At 37.9% G+C, this 14,495-nt stretch overlaps 1 protein-coding gene across 8 annotated transcripts in view; it reads left to right on the top strand.

Moving 5' to 3' along the window:
* ECHDC1 (ethylmalonyl-CoA decarboxylase 1) overlaps positions 1-14,495 on the top strand; it is a 44,921-nt gene that overhangs the window by 12,013 nt on the left and 18,413 nt on the right. For 4 of the 8 annotated variants that reach the window (XM_057740371.1, XM_057740370.1, XM_057740374.1 and 1 more), the window contains exons 3-5: positions 1,157-1,527; positions 5,739-5,960; positions 8,459-8,601. In XM_057740371.1, coding sequence (XP_057596354.1) covers positions 5,741-5,960; positions 8,459-8,601 — 363 coding nt within the window. In that variant the 5' untranslated portion in view covers positions 1,157-1,527; positions 5,739-5,740. The remainder of the gene's footprint in view (positions 1-1,156; positions 1,528-5,738; positions 5,961-8,458; positions 8,602-14,495) is intronic. The other 4 variants (XM_057740375.1, XM_057740372.1, XM_057740369.1 and 1 more) reach the window with 1 other exon arrangement.

The raw sequence follows: 14,495 nt of genomic DNA, 5'->3' as shown, positions 1-14,495 counted from the left end.
GGGAACCCCCGACCACGACTGCGAAGAGGTCCTGGATGAAATCTCGAGCAGGCCAGACCTGACGGACACTCCCCTCCAGAACCCAGACCTGGAATTGTTTACTGACAGAAGCAGTTTTGTCCAAGAAGGACGACACAAAGCAGGCTACGCCATAACAGCAACAGATGAGATAATAAAGGCTGAGCCTTTGCCACAGGGATGGTCAGCACAGTGGGCTGAGCTGTGGGCACTCATCCAGGCGCTGAGGCACGCTGAAGGGAAGCGAGTCACCATCTACACAGACTTAAGGTGCGCCTTTGCTACTCTGCATGTTCATGGAGCCGTCTATAGAGAAAAGGGACTACTAACAACAGGGGTAAAAGGGATCAAAAACAGAGAAGAAATCCTTCAGCTGTTAGAGGTAATTTGGAAGCCCTCCCAGGTGGCAGTCATCCATTGCAAAGGCCACCAGAAAGGGACTGATCCAGTCAGCAAAGGAAATCGGTTGGCTGACCAGGCAGCCAAGGAGGCAGCGATCCAGCTGAGTTCAACTTTGGGCCCTGAACCGATCTCTGAGGTCCTCTTGGCACCAGAATTGCCCCTGTTCCCGAGGTATACCAGAGAAGAAGATCAGTGGGCTTTAAGTGAAGGAGGGACTAAAGAGAAGGAGAGCTGATGGAAGCTTCACGCTGCATACAGGCCACAAAGCTCAGGGAAAATGGAGCGCATGAATCGAACTCTTAAAACTACGTAAGCTAAACTCTGTCAGGAGACCCAGTTACCCTGGATTGACATGCTGCCTCTAGCCTTGCTCCGAGCCTGGTGCACCACGAGGTCCTCAGGCTATTCTCCCTTTGAAATCTTATACGGGACCCCCTCCCCCCCCGCCCCCCCCCCCCCCCCCCCCCCCCCCCCGTGGTAAGGAGACTCAAGGGAGACCCCTAACAACTAGCCGACCTGGAGATGTCTTGACACTTCCAGGCCCTGGGAAAGGTCTTTTGCCATATGACCCGAGAAACCCTAGAAAGGACTCCCATTCCTTTGGGCAATTGGGTTCATCCCTATCAGCCAGGAGATGAGATATAGGTAAAAGATGGGAAAAAGGAACCACTTCAGCGAGTTTAGACAGGCCCTCATACGGTCGTCCTGGCGACTCCTACTGCTGTTAAAATTACAGGAATAACATCGTGGGTCCACCACACCTGGGTGAAGAAAGCAGCGCCTCTGGAAGAGTGAGAGACCTGGACTGCAGAAACTCATCCAAGCCAGCCGCTTCGGATCTTCCTGCAAAAGCAGCCAAGCCAACCTAGGAACTTCAGCCCGGCTCCAGTCACTCCAGGGCTGACTGGTCTACACACGGCGGAAGCTTGAGGAATTCGACAAAGACCAAGGGATATCAGCCTACGGGCCCAGATGACCTGGAAATTGACACCTTATAAAGCTTTTATGGGTGTCAAGAGGGCGGAATGATGAGGAAGATTTGAAATCTATCGTTTTAGGCCTGCTATGTGAACCCTGCCTGTTAATAATTGCATAGGAATGATTGCTGTAAGTATAAAATGTACGGTTCCTGCCTCTGCTCACCTTTGTCTGAACTCCCGCATCCTGTAACCCCTAGCAACCCCCCAGGTTCTGTAACCACCTGTAATTTATAGAAACTGTGTAACCAGTCAGTTAGTACCAACTATAGCTGTATGTCTTAATCTATAAAAGGAGAAAACTGGCCCAAAATGGTGCCCAGAATTTTGGAGCGTTAGCTTGTCTGGTGCCGCTGGCTCAATAAACCTGAGTTCTCCAGCTCTCTTGAGTGTGGTGCTTGGTTTCTTGTGGGATCAACTTCTGCAACACCCTGAGCCCTACTGTGCCTTCCCAAGATAAAGGCAGCCCCTGGTTCCATGTATCACACAAGCTGTGTGTGGAGGGGGAGGGGGGAGTGGAGGAGAGAGGAGAGGGAGAACCCAGGAGAAAGGAAAAGGAGGGAAGGAGGGAGATCAGAACAAAGAAAATCCAAAGTGGCAGCAGTACCAGTGTTTTAAAAAATAAATGTATTCATTTGGAGAAAAAGCAGGGTAAGAACTTTGAGAGATTTCCTGTTTCAAAATTTGAAAGTAAGTTGGTCACTCTCTAGAGGAAAGCTTCTCACAAAGGTGAGCTTTCCTTACTTGTAAAATGGAAATGTGGGCCCTATTTTCTGTTTTGTGTTTTTTTTTTCCTATAGATTTGTTTTGGGAGAGGAGTGGGACTGTATAGTTTTAATTCTAATAAATTAGCGCTAACATAATCAGGTGAAGAACTGATACTCTGAAAATATGTAAGGTGAGAGTATTTTGAAGGTAGCCCCCTCTGCCAATATTTTGGCCACAAGACACTGCAAAGAAAAGCTGATCTGAGTTTACTTTTTCCTTTGGTTACTCCCCAGCAGAACTAGGATGTTGCTTGATTTTTGTTTTACTTCCACTTAGAATGTTAAAAGTTGGAAAGAATGAAGGGAAATAAAGTATCATAATCCTCTGCACAGATTTAATGCCTTTGGATCCATTTCTGCCTATAGAAAATTCTTAGATTTCATGATAAAATTTACTGGTAAAGAGAAAAAAATCCTTTTGTGAAGTTAAGACTATATTTTAAATTTGATGCAGGTCTCTAATAGAGCTTAATAAAAGGAGGGATTTTGTTCTATTTTCAGTCAGAGTTGAATATCTTTGCTTCGTGTGTACATATTTTGTTTTTTTGATAAAACTGAAAATTTGAGAGTAAAAATACTTTTTTTTCTCTCTGAAATAGCTAGTTAGCAAAGGGGAGATCACTAATAGGAGCTCAATAAATGCCAATTGGATTGTTACCAATTATATCTTACCAAATGCTCTTATCATATGCTTATGTATTTATATACTAGGATCCCCAGTCCTGTGAATTTCTTGGCCATAAAAACCTACATGTAATGTAATTTACTGAATGGCTTTTATGCAAGGAAACTATTCACCCATTTTATTCTTAGTATGAAGCTATTATCTGCTTTGAATAATCCAATAAAGAATACTCTCCTGTTTTAAAAGATTTATCTTAATTGCTAACCTAGTCGTTATGTTTCTTGCAGTTTGTCTTTTAAAAAGCAAAGAAAGCTTCCAGACTTTTGAATTATATATTTTGATATATTTCCTTATTTTTCCCACAGACTTTCATCACTGAACTTGAATCTAAGGATAGTGAAAGGGGAGATGAAAAAGAAAGAACAGTGGTTGGGGATGAGAGGGTTTTTTATACACATGGCTGGAGTTGTGAGCATATATGTATCTTGTCATGAGAATGTTGTGTTTGCTAGTTTAATTTGTTTCTAGCCCCATTGCTTCTCATTTCTCAATAAATCCTAAAATTTTTAGTGTAGAGTTTTTCTGCTAGCTAAGAGAATCTTGAGAGAACTTGATATTTACATTTAGTTGATAATTTAGGAAGCCTTCAAAATCTTTGTTTTTTTTCATAACTATTTCATACTTTTTAATTAGTAAAAACATATTTTTGAAGGTCCCCCCCTTCCATTTCCCGTAAGGCCTAAAATATCCCACCTTTATCACTTTATATCCTCTTCAGTTTCATTTTTTAGGTTCACGTTCAAGTCCTGAGAAGCCACCCAATTTTAAATCTTTTCAGTTTCTTTGAAAATGTATATGTAGATTTGTGCTTCTAGGGACATCCAGTAGAAAGATAGCTCTAATTTTAAGGAGTAATGTGCAGCTAATTAGTGACCGCTGTACTCATCAGAATACATAGGTTTGAGCTATGTTAGTTGTAGAAGAAATAAAGGATGGGAAAAATAAAAAAGGTTACAGATAAGGTTGCATATGAGAAGTGAAGGAAGGGAAGGAAGTTGGGTTTTCTACTGTGGCTTTCTGGGTTGATGATACTGTGGATAGTTAAGGGAAGGAATAAAATAGTTATAGATTTTAAAGGTGAGTTCAGGTTTTAAACAGTGATTTTGAGAAACCTGTGGTACATCTAGAGGTGAGGCCTAAGGAAGCAGATTTTTGTTTGATTTAGGAGTACACAGGCTTAAGGTCTCAGCTGAAGATGAAAATGTAGGATTTGTTGTTGTATGAGTTTTAATAAAAACTGTAGGCAAGTGAATAAAAGAATTCTGACAAATTAGCAATAAAAAGGCAAATAAATAGAAAAAAATGGGCAAAAAAACTTGAAGAGGCACTTTACAAAAGATGACATGCAAATAACAAATAAGCATATGAAAATGGAGCTTGACTTCATTAGATATCATAGAAATGCAAAGTGATACCACAATGACATACCACTCTCTAGAATGCCTAAAATGGAAAGAAAGGGGAAAAAAGACATTAGCAAGTGATAACAAGGTTGTGGGGCAACTGGAACATTCACTAGCTATGGATGTGAAAACTCTTAGGCAGTATCTTTTAAAGTGGAATAAATGAACAGATGTGATCATTATGACCAGTGGTGTACTTGGAAAATGGCTCTGTGTATGTATGTGTGTGTGTGTGAGAGAGAGAGAGAGAGAGAGAGGTATAGAGTTTGCTAATACTCTCATGATGGTTAACTTCAAGTTTAAAAAAATAACTTGTGAAGTTCTTCAATGTTTAATAATCAGTTTTAGCCAGCCGCTGCCTGAGTCAGTAATTCCATTTCTAGGTATAGCCAACAGAAATGCATAGATGTTGACCCAAAAGACAGATACTAAAATATTCATAGCAGCTCTACTTGTAATGCCAAAAACCAGAAACAACCCATATGTCTATTTATATTAGAATAGATGAATTGTGCCACATTTATATAATAAAATATAGTAATGAAAAAAATGGAGTATTTAGAATCTAATTACACATAATAATAGTAATGGGTGTCACAAACATAGTTGAAACCAGACACAAAAGAATATATATTTTTCAATTTATATAAAGTTCAATAGCAGGCAAGCTGATCTTGGGTATTAGAAGTCAAGATAGTTGCTATCCTTACTTAAAGTCATGACCGAAAAGTGGCACGATGAAAAGTGGACCTTCTAAGGTCTGAGTGCTATTTACTTGAATGTATTTACCTTGTGAAAATTCATTGAACTGTAACTTGTGACTTGTATAATTTTCTGAGTGTAATTTTTATGTGAACAAAAATACATACGGTGAAAAAGCATTTGGGCAGATAGATTACCCAGAGATGAGATATATAAAGCGAGAAGAATGACAGAACTTTGGGGAACACAGAAACCATACACATACATTCCTATTTCTTTCCCCACTTTCCTCAGGACCCTGTCCAGCTTTTTCTATAAAAGCATTACATAAGGTAAGGATAATTCTAAGAATAAATTTTGTTAGAGAATGGAACTGCTCTGTAGCATTTCTGCATAGAGATTGTTTCCAAGGGGACTTCTAGACTGAATTTATTCTTAGATATAGAGTTAGAGGAAGAAGAACTACTGTCAGGAGGAAGACTCCCTGAAGGCAGGAGATGGTGCTAACTATAGGACAGCAACATTTTTCTAAACCCTTCTAGTGTGTTGGGTCTCAGTAAATGCCCTGTAACTGTCATCATCTCCCAGTGATATCCTGAAATAATGTACTTTGTGAATTGTTTGGGTTGAAAAGCAGGGGGAAGGGAAGCAATCACACACATTTCTCAGAGAAGTAGGAAAGTCCTTTCGATAAACAGAAAGGTCTTTGACTAAAACCTATTAACGTATAGTATTAGGAAAGTCTGTTTATCTGGACTACTGCATACCTGTCTCTCTTTTCCAGAAATGGCAAGAAGTCTTTTGAAGACATCACCTATCCCTATAAAGACAAAACTGATGCATCAAATAGGGTTGTCACTTTATAATACCTCTCAGGGCTTCCATGAGGATGAAGTGAAAAAAAAACTTGAGCAGTTTCCTGGTGGATCCATTGACCTTCAGAAGGAAGACAGTGGCATTGGCATTCTTACTCTGAACAATCCAAGTAAAAAGAATGCCTTCTCAGGTATAGAGATCTTTCTTTTGTTAGTTAAGAAATTACGCTAAATCTAACCAGCTATCATGTGATTTTTATCCTTAAATCTGTTGATAGAATTCTTGAAAGTCATGGTATTCTTTGTAGAACATGAAAAAACAAAACTATCACATGAACCAGAAACATTTTTTTACTAATTGTGAATATGTTAATGTTTTAAAAAAAAATCCATGAATACAGATGTTGTTAAAAAGGAAACCATCACATTCATCTTGATTATTTTTTCCATTGAAATTTTAACTGTTTAATAACTTCATTTGTTTGTGTTCAGCTAATGTCACTGGGAGACAAAGGGAAGGATGTTTCAAAGATTTTAAAAACTAAAGAGAAAAGCCTAAAATAAAAAATAAGTTATTTAGCTATGAACTGAAATAAGACTGTCATTTTAACCATGTAATTCCAATAATCAGTGAAAACACTGCACTTGTCTGCTTGTTGCCCCTTTTTTAACTCTGAGATATGGGTAAATACCTTCTATTTTCTAGGCAGCACTCTTGGCATGTAAGAATTTTATATTTAAGAGACCTGTGATAATTTGTAATTTTTTTGCCAAAGCTCAAATTAGAATTATTCTATCATGGTGTTATACAAGAGCTAATGAGTAACCTTGCTGACTACCCAGCACTCATGTTTCAAGGTGATTTTGGCAACCTCCCTCAGTTATATACTTTGTGGAGGGGGCGTGAATTATATTTTGTATTAGCATTTGAAATATTGGGTTCCAAAATATCCCAGTAAAGTTTCTTGTGTCTATATATAATCATACCTGTAGACATAATTCAGTAGACTGTAAACTTTGTAAATTATTCAAGGTGGGCCTTTAAACACAAGATTGCTTTTCTTTATACTCAGCAGAATTCAGAGATGTCTCTCTATTAATGTTAACCAATAGAAATATAATGCAGGACACAAGTGTCAGCTACATATGTAATTTAAAATTTTCTAGTAGCCATATTTTTAAACAGGAAAAAGAAAGGTAAAATTAATTTTAATAACATATTTAACCCAGTGTATTCAAAATATTTCAACATATGACTGATATAAAAATTATTAATGAGGTATTTTCCTCTTTTTTTTCCATACCAAGTCTTTGAAATCTGGTGTGTATTTTACAGTACTGTTACCAAGTTGGGTCTGCTGCTTGCACTATAAAGCAATACTCAAGAGACAAATGTTGGTAGAAAGGAAAGTAGCTTTTAATCAGAGTGCTGGCAGTCTGGGGATACGTTGGACTCAGTATCCCAAAAACCACCTCTGAAGATTCTGCTCAGCCATGAAAGTTTTAAAGGCAGAAGGGGAAGTCATCTCAGTTAGTCGTTGAGATAAGGGATCAGAATCATCGCCATCTCCCACTGTGTGCAGCCTTGTGTACGGGCTTGTCGACTTCTTGTGATTTTTCTTTAGATGCTATCTTGTTCACACAGTTTGTTCACACAGATTTGTCTTGAGATTTCTTAAGGGGAAGCTAGGGAAGAGATCTGGTCATCTGTTAATTACTTATCCTTCATTTCTGCTTCTTTGATCTACGGAAAGAACCAGCAGGTTAGGCAATGTATTATGTGATCAGAAGATCTGAAAGTTGTGTTAGGGCCAGAGATGAGTAGAGAATGGGGGTGCCTGGCTTAAGGTTAGTGACAAGACAAAAGGGGTCTCCTCTAGAGAGCTCTTTCTTGCCAAAGCTGTTTACACTACTATACATCTCTAGACTAGCCATGTTTCAAGTGCTCAGTGACTACATATGGGTGGCGCCTACTTTATTGGACAGTGCAGCTTCATACCTTCAATTGGTTCAGAGGATAAAAGCCAATTTTTATATTAGTCTAGGAAAAATTAGAAAGGTAAGACTACTCTAGAGATTTAGACTAGATAAATACTTGTTTTAACTTACTCCTGAATAGCTACAATTTATAGTTTATATTGGTAAAACTTTTTATTCAGATGGAAACAAGTATTAATTTGATGCCTAATATTTAAAACTAATACAAGCAGAGCTGCTTTGATTTGGGTGATGGTGTTTGGTTGGATTGAGAGATGGTGAATGAGCCCCGTACCACGCAACTCTCAAGGCCCTTGTTTGAAAATCACCCAACCAGATATTCTTTAAGTTCTGTTTCAACTCTTATGTTTATTTTACAAAGTCAAAAAGATTAGTTTAAGATTAACTACTGGTATAGGCTTCTCATACTCAGGGCCAGCATTATTTTTTCTACCTAACATATTTATTTCTCTTCTTAATTAGAGAGAGAGAGCGAGAAGATCACTAACAAATTGTAAACTTTTAAAGCAGAGACTGTCATGCTTACCTCTTTTGTATGTGCTCTTTAGTACCAACATGATAGGCATTTGATAAACATTCAGTAAATATTTGTAAAATTTGTGACCTGAGTCGTTTGACACCTTACATTTTCTAAATTATTTCTATTTGTCCAATGTTTTACATGTTTGTGATTCCCCCTCCCCTCTGGCAGGTGTTATGATGCTACAACTTCTGGAAAAAGTGATTGAGTTGGAAAATTGGACAGAGGGGAAAGGTCTCATTGTCCGCGGGGCGAAAAATACTTTCTCCTCAGGTTCTGATCTGACTGCTGTGAAAGCACTAGGAACTCCAGAGGCAAGTATTGTATGAATTATGTAATAGATTCTACATGTTTGTCAGACATCTGTGGTTAAGATATTTATATTCTGCTTACATGGTTATTATGATGACAGCTATTCTTTAATAGCTTTCCAAGGATCAGAGTTTTTGTTATGCTTCTTAAAGATTAGCTTGTAATAGTGTGAAGTAATGGGGAAAAAAATGAAGGACAGGAAGATTAGTAGTAAAAAGTCCATTATTAAAACCAGCAAGGATTTGAATTTTTTAAGTGGAAGCCCCTTAGCGTCTCATGATAAGGAATTTTGCATGAGGTAACATATATAAAGTATCTAGCATAGCTTCAGCACATGGTAGGCCTCAGTAAATGCTAACAGTTAAAAAAATTGTGTTTGAATTATGATGACAGAAAAGGCATCCGAATCACCTTTCATTATCTGTCCTCTAAGGAACCTATTTTTCTTGAATTCAGCCCTTCACCAGCACCCCTTGGCAGGAGGAAATAAAAAGCAAGTGAGAGAGAGAGAAAGAGAGAGAGAGAGGAGAACAAAAAGGGGGGAAATTTATCTGTTGCCAATTAATTATAGATGTAAGCTGTATGTAGGTAATAATGTTTTAATGTTATTGTACAACTCACACCACTCTGTTGTATAATGATCTCTATTTGCATAATATATGAGGAAAGATCTCTCTCTTGGTAATTTTGATTTATATTTGCATGCTGGTTTCAACATTTTCTGGCGAAGTGATTGGGCAAATCGCTTATTCTTTCTAAGTCCTATTTTCCTCATCTATAAATAAGAATTGTATATTTCAGAGCTATTGTGAGGATTCAAGATAATGTATATAAAGTGCCTACTAGCATGGTGTCTGAAAAAGGTAGCTATTATTTTTTTTTAAAGCGTACGTTTTAGTGACTTTTAATACAGTTACAGAGGTGTGCATCCTCCCCCTTAATCACTTTGAGAATATTTTCACGTTCTAAATTTTTCACCCCAAAAGGCACCTCCTAGTGATTGGCAGTTCCTCCTCATTCCCACCCCACCTCTGCTTCTCTCTCTCTAGACCTGTGTTTTCTGGACATTTCTCATGAATTGAGTGATGCAGTATGTCACCCTTCTCTCATTTGACATAATGTTTTCAAGGTCCATCCATGCTGTAGCACATGTCATTACTTCATTTCTTTATGTTGAGGAATAATATTCCATTGTTTGGATATACCTCTTGATATCTATCCATTCATCATGTGATGGGCACTTGGGTTGTTTCCATTTTTCGGCTATTAGGAGTAATGCTGCTGTGATCATCCGTGTCTGAGTTTTTGTGTGACATGAGTTTTCACTTCTCTTTGGTATATACTGAGAAGCAGAAGAGCCAGGTCATAGAGTAACACTACATTTAACCTTTTGAGGAACAACCGGACTGTGTTCCAAAGCAGCTGCACTATTTTATATTCCAACTGGCAGCATATAAATGTTCCGATTTCTCTTCATCTTCCCCAGCACTGGTTATTATCTGTTTATAGCCATTCTAGTGGGGGTGATGTGGTGTGTCATTGTGGTTTTGATTTGCATTTCCCTAAAGGGATGCTGAACTTCTTTTCATGTACTTATTGGTCATTTATCATTTATATATCTTCTTTGAAGACATGTCTGTTCAGGTTCTTTGCCAATTTTTTAATTAGGTTGTCTTTTTATTATTGAATTGTAAGAATTCTTTGTATTGTATATACAAGTGTCTTATATGATTTGCAAAAATTTTCTCTTTTGTTGTCTTTTTACTTTTTTTGATGGCGTCCTTTGAAGCACATCATCTGTATTATTGATTTCATTTTAAAAATATTTTTATTAATGTATTAATTTGGTTTCTTGTGTTGTTCTTTTTCTTAAGGAGAATACTTGCTTCCTCTGTTTCTTCATTTTCCATATTTAGTATTGAAGGCATTTAAGGCCATAAATTTATCCCTGAATAATAAAGATTTCTTTCTGTGTGCTGGGTTGTATTTTTGGTAGCTGTTATTTTGATTTCAAAGATCTTGATATTAATAAACAATATCCATGATGATCCATAATTTGTAGCAGCACTAGCCTTAAGTTTGTAATGCCTCTGAATGGTTAGTGTGAAACTGCAGAAATGGGTTTCAGGGTAGGGGGGCTCCAAAGAGCTCAAGTTCTTTATGTCTCAGTGCAGAAAGAATTCTGTGAGAGGCAAAGTGATAGATAAGAAGTGATTTCTTAGAATAGGATGCTTGTGAGGTTTACAAGCGGGCTGGCAGGAGGGTGCCACCCTGAGAACTTGGTAGGCTACAGTTTTATAATTGAAGGAAAAGTGGGGAGGGAGAAGACCACTTTCTTCCTCATTCTTGAGCAGATGTCAGGCTTCCAGCATCAGTTCCTCCTCCATGTTGGGTAGGGGATTTTTCTTGTCCCTACATGGTCAAACTGGGACTATCATGGTGCAACGAAAATGAGCAAAAAGGTGGTAACATATACTAAACTATGGTAAATCATCTCAGGTTTCAGTATAATGTCACCTTTTCCTTATATTTTTGTTTTTAGTGTGTGTGAAGAAGCATGTCCTAAAAATCATTAACTTACTTATCTCACTGGGCAGGATGTGGGTCTCATTCCACCATTATTTTATTGTTTTGGGGGCATGTCTCATGCTTTTGCTGCATGGTTTTGCTGCTGAGCAAGCCTGCTTGGTTTTGTGGTGAAGCAAACCTGCTTTTTTGAGTGATCATTAATTTACAGGAGTCTCTCATACTTTGTCTTTACTTACAATCCCCTAGTGGGATTAACTATTTAATCACCTACTTTGTCCCTTTACTCTGTATCAAGAGCACTAAGCTGGGATTCTGAATATATGAATTCTTGCCCAAGCTTTACTAATAATTAACTACGTGACCTGCAAGTCATTTGATTATAATTTTTCATCTCTAGAATGATTGTATTGCTAGGCATCTTACTTTGTTCAAAGAAGACACTGTAAAGATAGAATGAGATAATAGATTATTGTGTGTCTAATGTAAGTCAGTGTTGGGCTACACCCTGCAGGCCTTCAAGGCCTGTACTTGCCCAGCTGTAAGACCGAAGAAAGAGCTGAGAGTCAGTGACAGAGACATCAGTGGTTCAGTGGGTAAGGGGGAGCTTACATGTCTGAAGGAAGGTCCTGGAGCAATACCTCAGTCTGCAGAAGATGGCAGGCAGGAGAGGGCAGGACAGTCTTTGCTCCAAGGAAAAAGGGAGATTGCCAATTATAAGGGGAATTAACCTCAGACTGGCTCATTGGTTACCAGGGAAACTAGCAGAGGGTCATGCCCCTCACCACCCCTTTGATAAGAACAGTCACTAGCTGGGGCCTGGGGCAGGTATGTAAGAAGGTCAGTCATGTGAGTAGGGTGTAGGTGAAGCAGGCACTGGTGGAGCAGGGGATGTACAGAGAGCCAGAGAACAACCACCTTGAGTGGCCTAACCTTACAGTCAGATAGGAAAACATCCCTAAAAATGTGAAAGGTTATTTTGCTTTCTTCTAGTTAGAAGATTGTTTCTGTCTCTTTAGATCACGTGGCCAGGATTTTTTTCCCCTTATATGTAAAAACTAAAAGTGTAAACATGCTAATTGTTTCACACATATATAGTGGGTCTGATGTAAATCATGTAGGAAAATATGTATAATTTTTATTCAGTCTTCAGATAAGGGATCACTTAATAAAGTTTATTCTTTCCAGTAAGGCCATTCTCCAAGTAATCTGCTGTCCTGAATGCCTGCAGTAGAGTAAGATTGACTTTTGATCAACAGTTGAGAACTCGGGTGGTATGACCCCAGTGCTTAAATAGCGGGTATCCATCCCTTGTAGTTACACACATCTGCCAGTCACATTAAAAAAAAAAATCTGGGATTGTGATTCTGATTTACAATATGTATGCTTCAAGCCTAGATTGGTATTTAAATACCTTATTTTATTTAAAGCATTTTCTTATGTAGATGGATCCTTTACTGTGCTTTTATGAAATCTCCTTAGTCATAGTTATAGGAAATATGCAGCATGGAAATAAACAATTTGAGTAAATTCTTTTTATGGATAATATTAAGAAACACAGTAATATGTATATAAAGTATGGTGTATTTGTTGCATGATGATTTTAAAATTAACAAGAACTGGAAGTTTACATGAAGTTCCTGATAACTGTTTCCATTTCTCATATAGAGCATATTCCTGTGTGCCTGAGAAGTGACTATAAATGTGCAAAATTGAAATTTTAAATGGCCTTGGGACTTTTGAGGCTCATATGTGTTTATGAATTGCAGCTGCACATATAAATGCATCTGTCCCTCACAGCTGAGAGATTCTGAGATGCTTAACGTGACTCTAAGTTATAAACAGCCTTTCCCTCAACAAAGCTCTTCTTTATCTAATATACTTACTCTTTGTTGTTGCAGATGCTTCATTGCATCTGCTTATTTGGTGAATTTGCTCTTCTGAGGATGATGAGATAAGTAGAATAGATGATGATTTTTGTAATAGGATTACTTTCCTTTCTAATTATAAGATACTTGAAAGTGATTATTAAGTGACTTTTTTTAAAAAAAGATAATTATGTTAATTTTTTGCCACTATTTTTTCAGAGTTTTGAGAAATATTTTATTAATGAAAACTACCAAGTGTAAACAAAAGTAGACTTGTCAGTTGAAAAAAAATGCACAACCTAAAAGTTGAGAATTATGTTTTATTTGGCAGACATTCTTAGGACTTCAAGCCAGGGAGACAGCATCTGCACCCTGAGAAACCGCTCCAAGTAGGTGAAAGGGAGCCAGGCTATATAGGAGTATTTTCAACAAAGGGCAGGTAGTTGGAAGGTCAGAAGGTCATTGTTAATTAAAGCAAGCCAGATATTTGAAGTTAAGGAATTTGGTACTTTTCTGTGTATGGGAAGATGCAAGAGTCTGGGCTCACTAAAATCATTCCTTTAATATGCATCTCAGCTGTCTGGAGCCAGTATTCTGTGTTTTCTCATCTTGAGTTTCCTCAAGCTGCACTGTTGCGGGTGGCTGCAGTCTGATGCCTGCTAGATGGTGGGCATTCCTTGTTTCCATCCTGAGTTCCCTCAGGGCTCACCATCGGGGGTGGCTGCAATCACTGGTGGCTGCTGCATCCTTTGTTTACTGATATGACACGCAGTATTTTATTTCTCAGACTGATACGTTGAAACTCTCATGTACTCATAATAGTGTCAACAGTCTTCAGCATCATATTTGCTTATCTATCATTCCAGTTTCTTTTTTCTTTATGTACCTGGTCTCTTAAGAGGTTGGTTTCATTTTGGTACCCTTTGTTTAATGAGCAGGAAAAGAGCTCTAATTATTCCTATTAGGCAGTTAATCCTTGGTTGAGAAGGTGCAGGCGGGGAGATGCATTAGCATAACACAGGCATTAGGCCTGAAAAGTTATCGGAAAAAAGTCTAATATAAGTATTAACTCATTTGTAAGATTTGAGTTGATGCTACAGATCTTCTGAAGACTACAAGAAGTCTTTTTTCAGAGGGCAGAAATAAAATCCAATTAGAAGCTTCTAGATATGGGGAAATAGAAACCTGCTTACTCTGAAGTGAATGAGTTTAATGCCTCAAGGAAAAGTCTGGCATATTAGAAACTTTTATACTCTTAATCTAACTTGAAGATAATATCCTCGTTTGTCTACTGACCTCCCTTGTCACTTTTCTGCCAATCTGTTGCCCCCTATTTCTCTGTCACCTAAATTTCCACCGTGACCTCAAAGTTCTCATCTAACTTCTTTGCTTTTGCTACAACTGTTGTACAGTTACATTGTAGCCTTATTGATTTGTAGACAAGCTATTATAATTTCTTGAGACCCTTCCATGTATTTTGAGGAAATTAATAAATTCATACA

This window comes from Hippopotamus amphibius, chromosome 6 (assembly GCF_030028045.1).
Source record: "Hippopotamus amphibius kiboko isolate mHipAmp2 chromosome 6, mHipAmp2.hap2, whole genome shotgun sequence".
NCBI lineage: Eukaryota > Metazoa > Chordata > Mammalia > Artiodactyla > Hippopotamidae > Hippopotamus > Hippopotamus amphibius.
The sequence above is the reverse complement of the archived record's forward strand: the minus strand, read 5'-3'. Positions and strand labels throughout refer to the sequence as shown.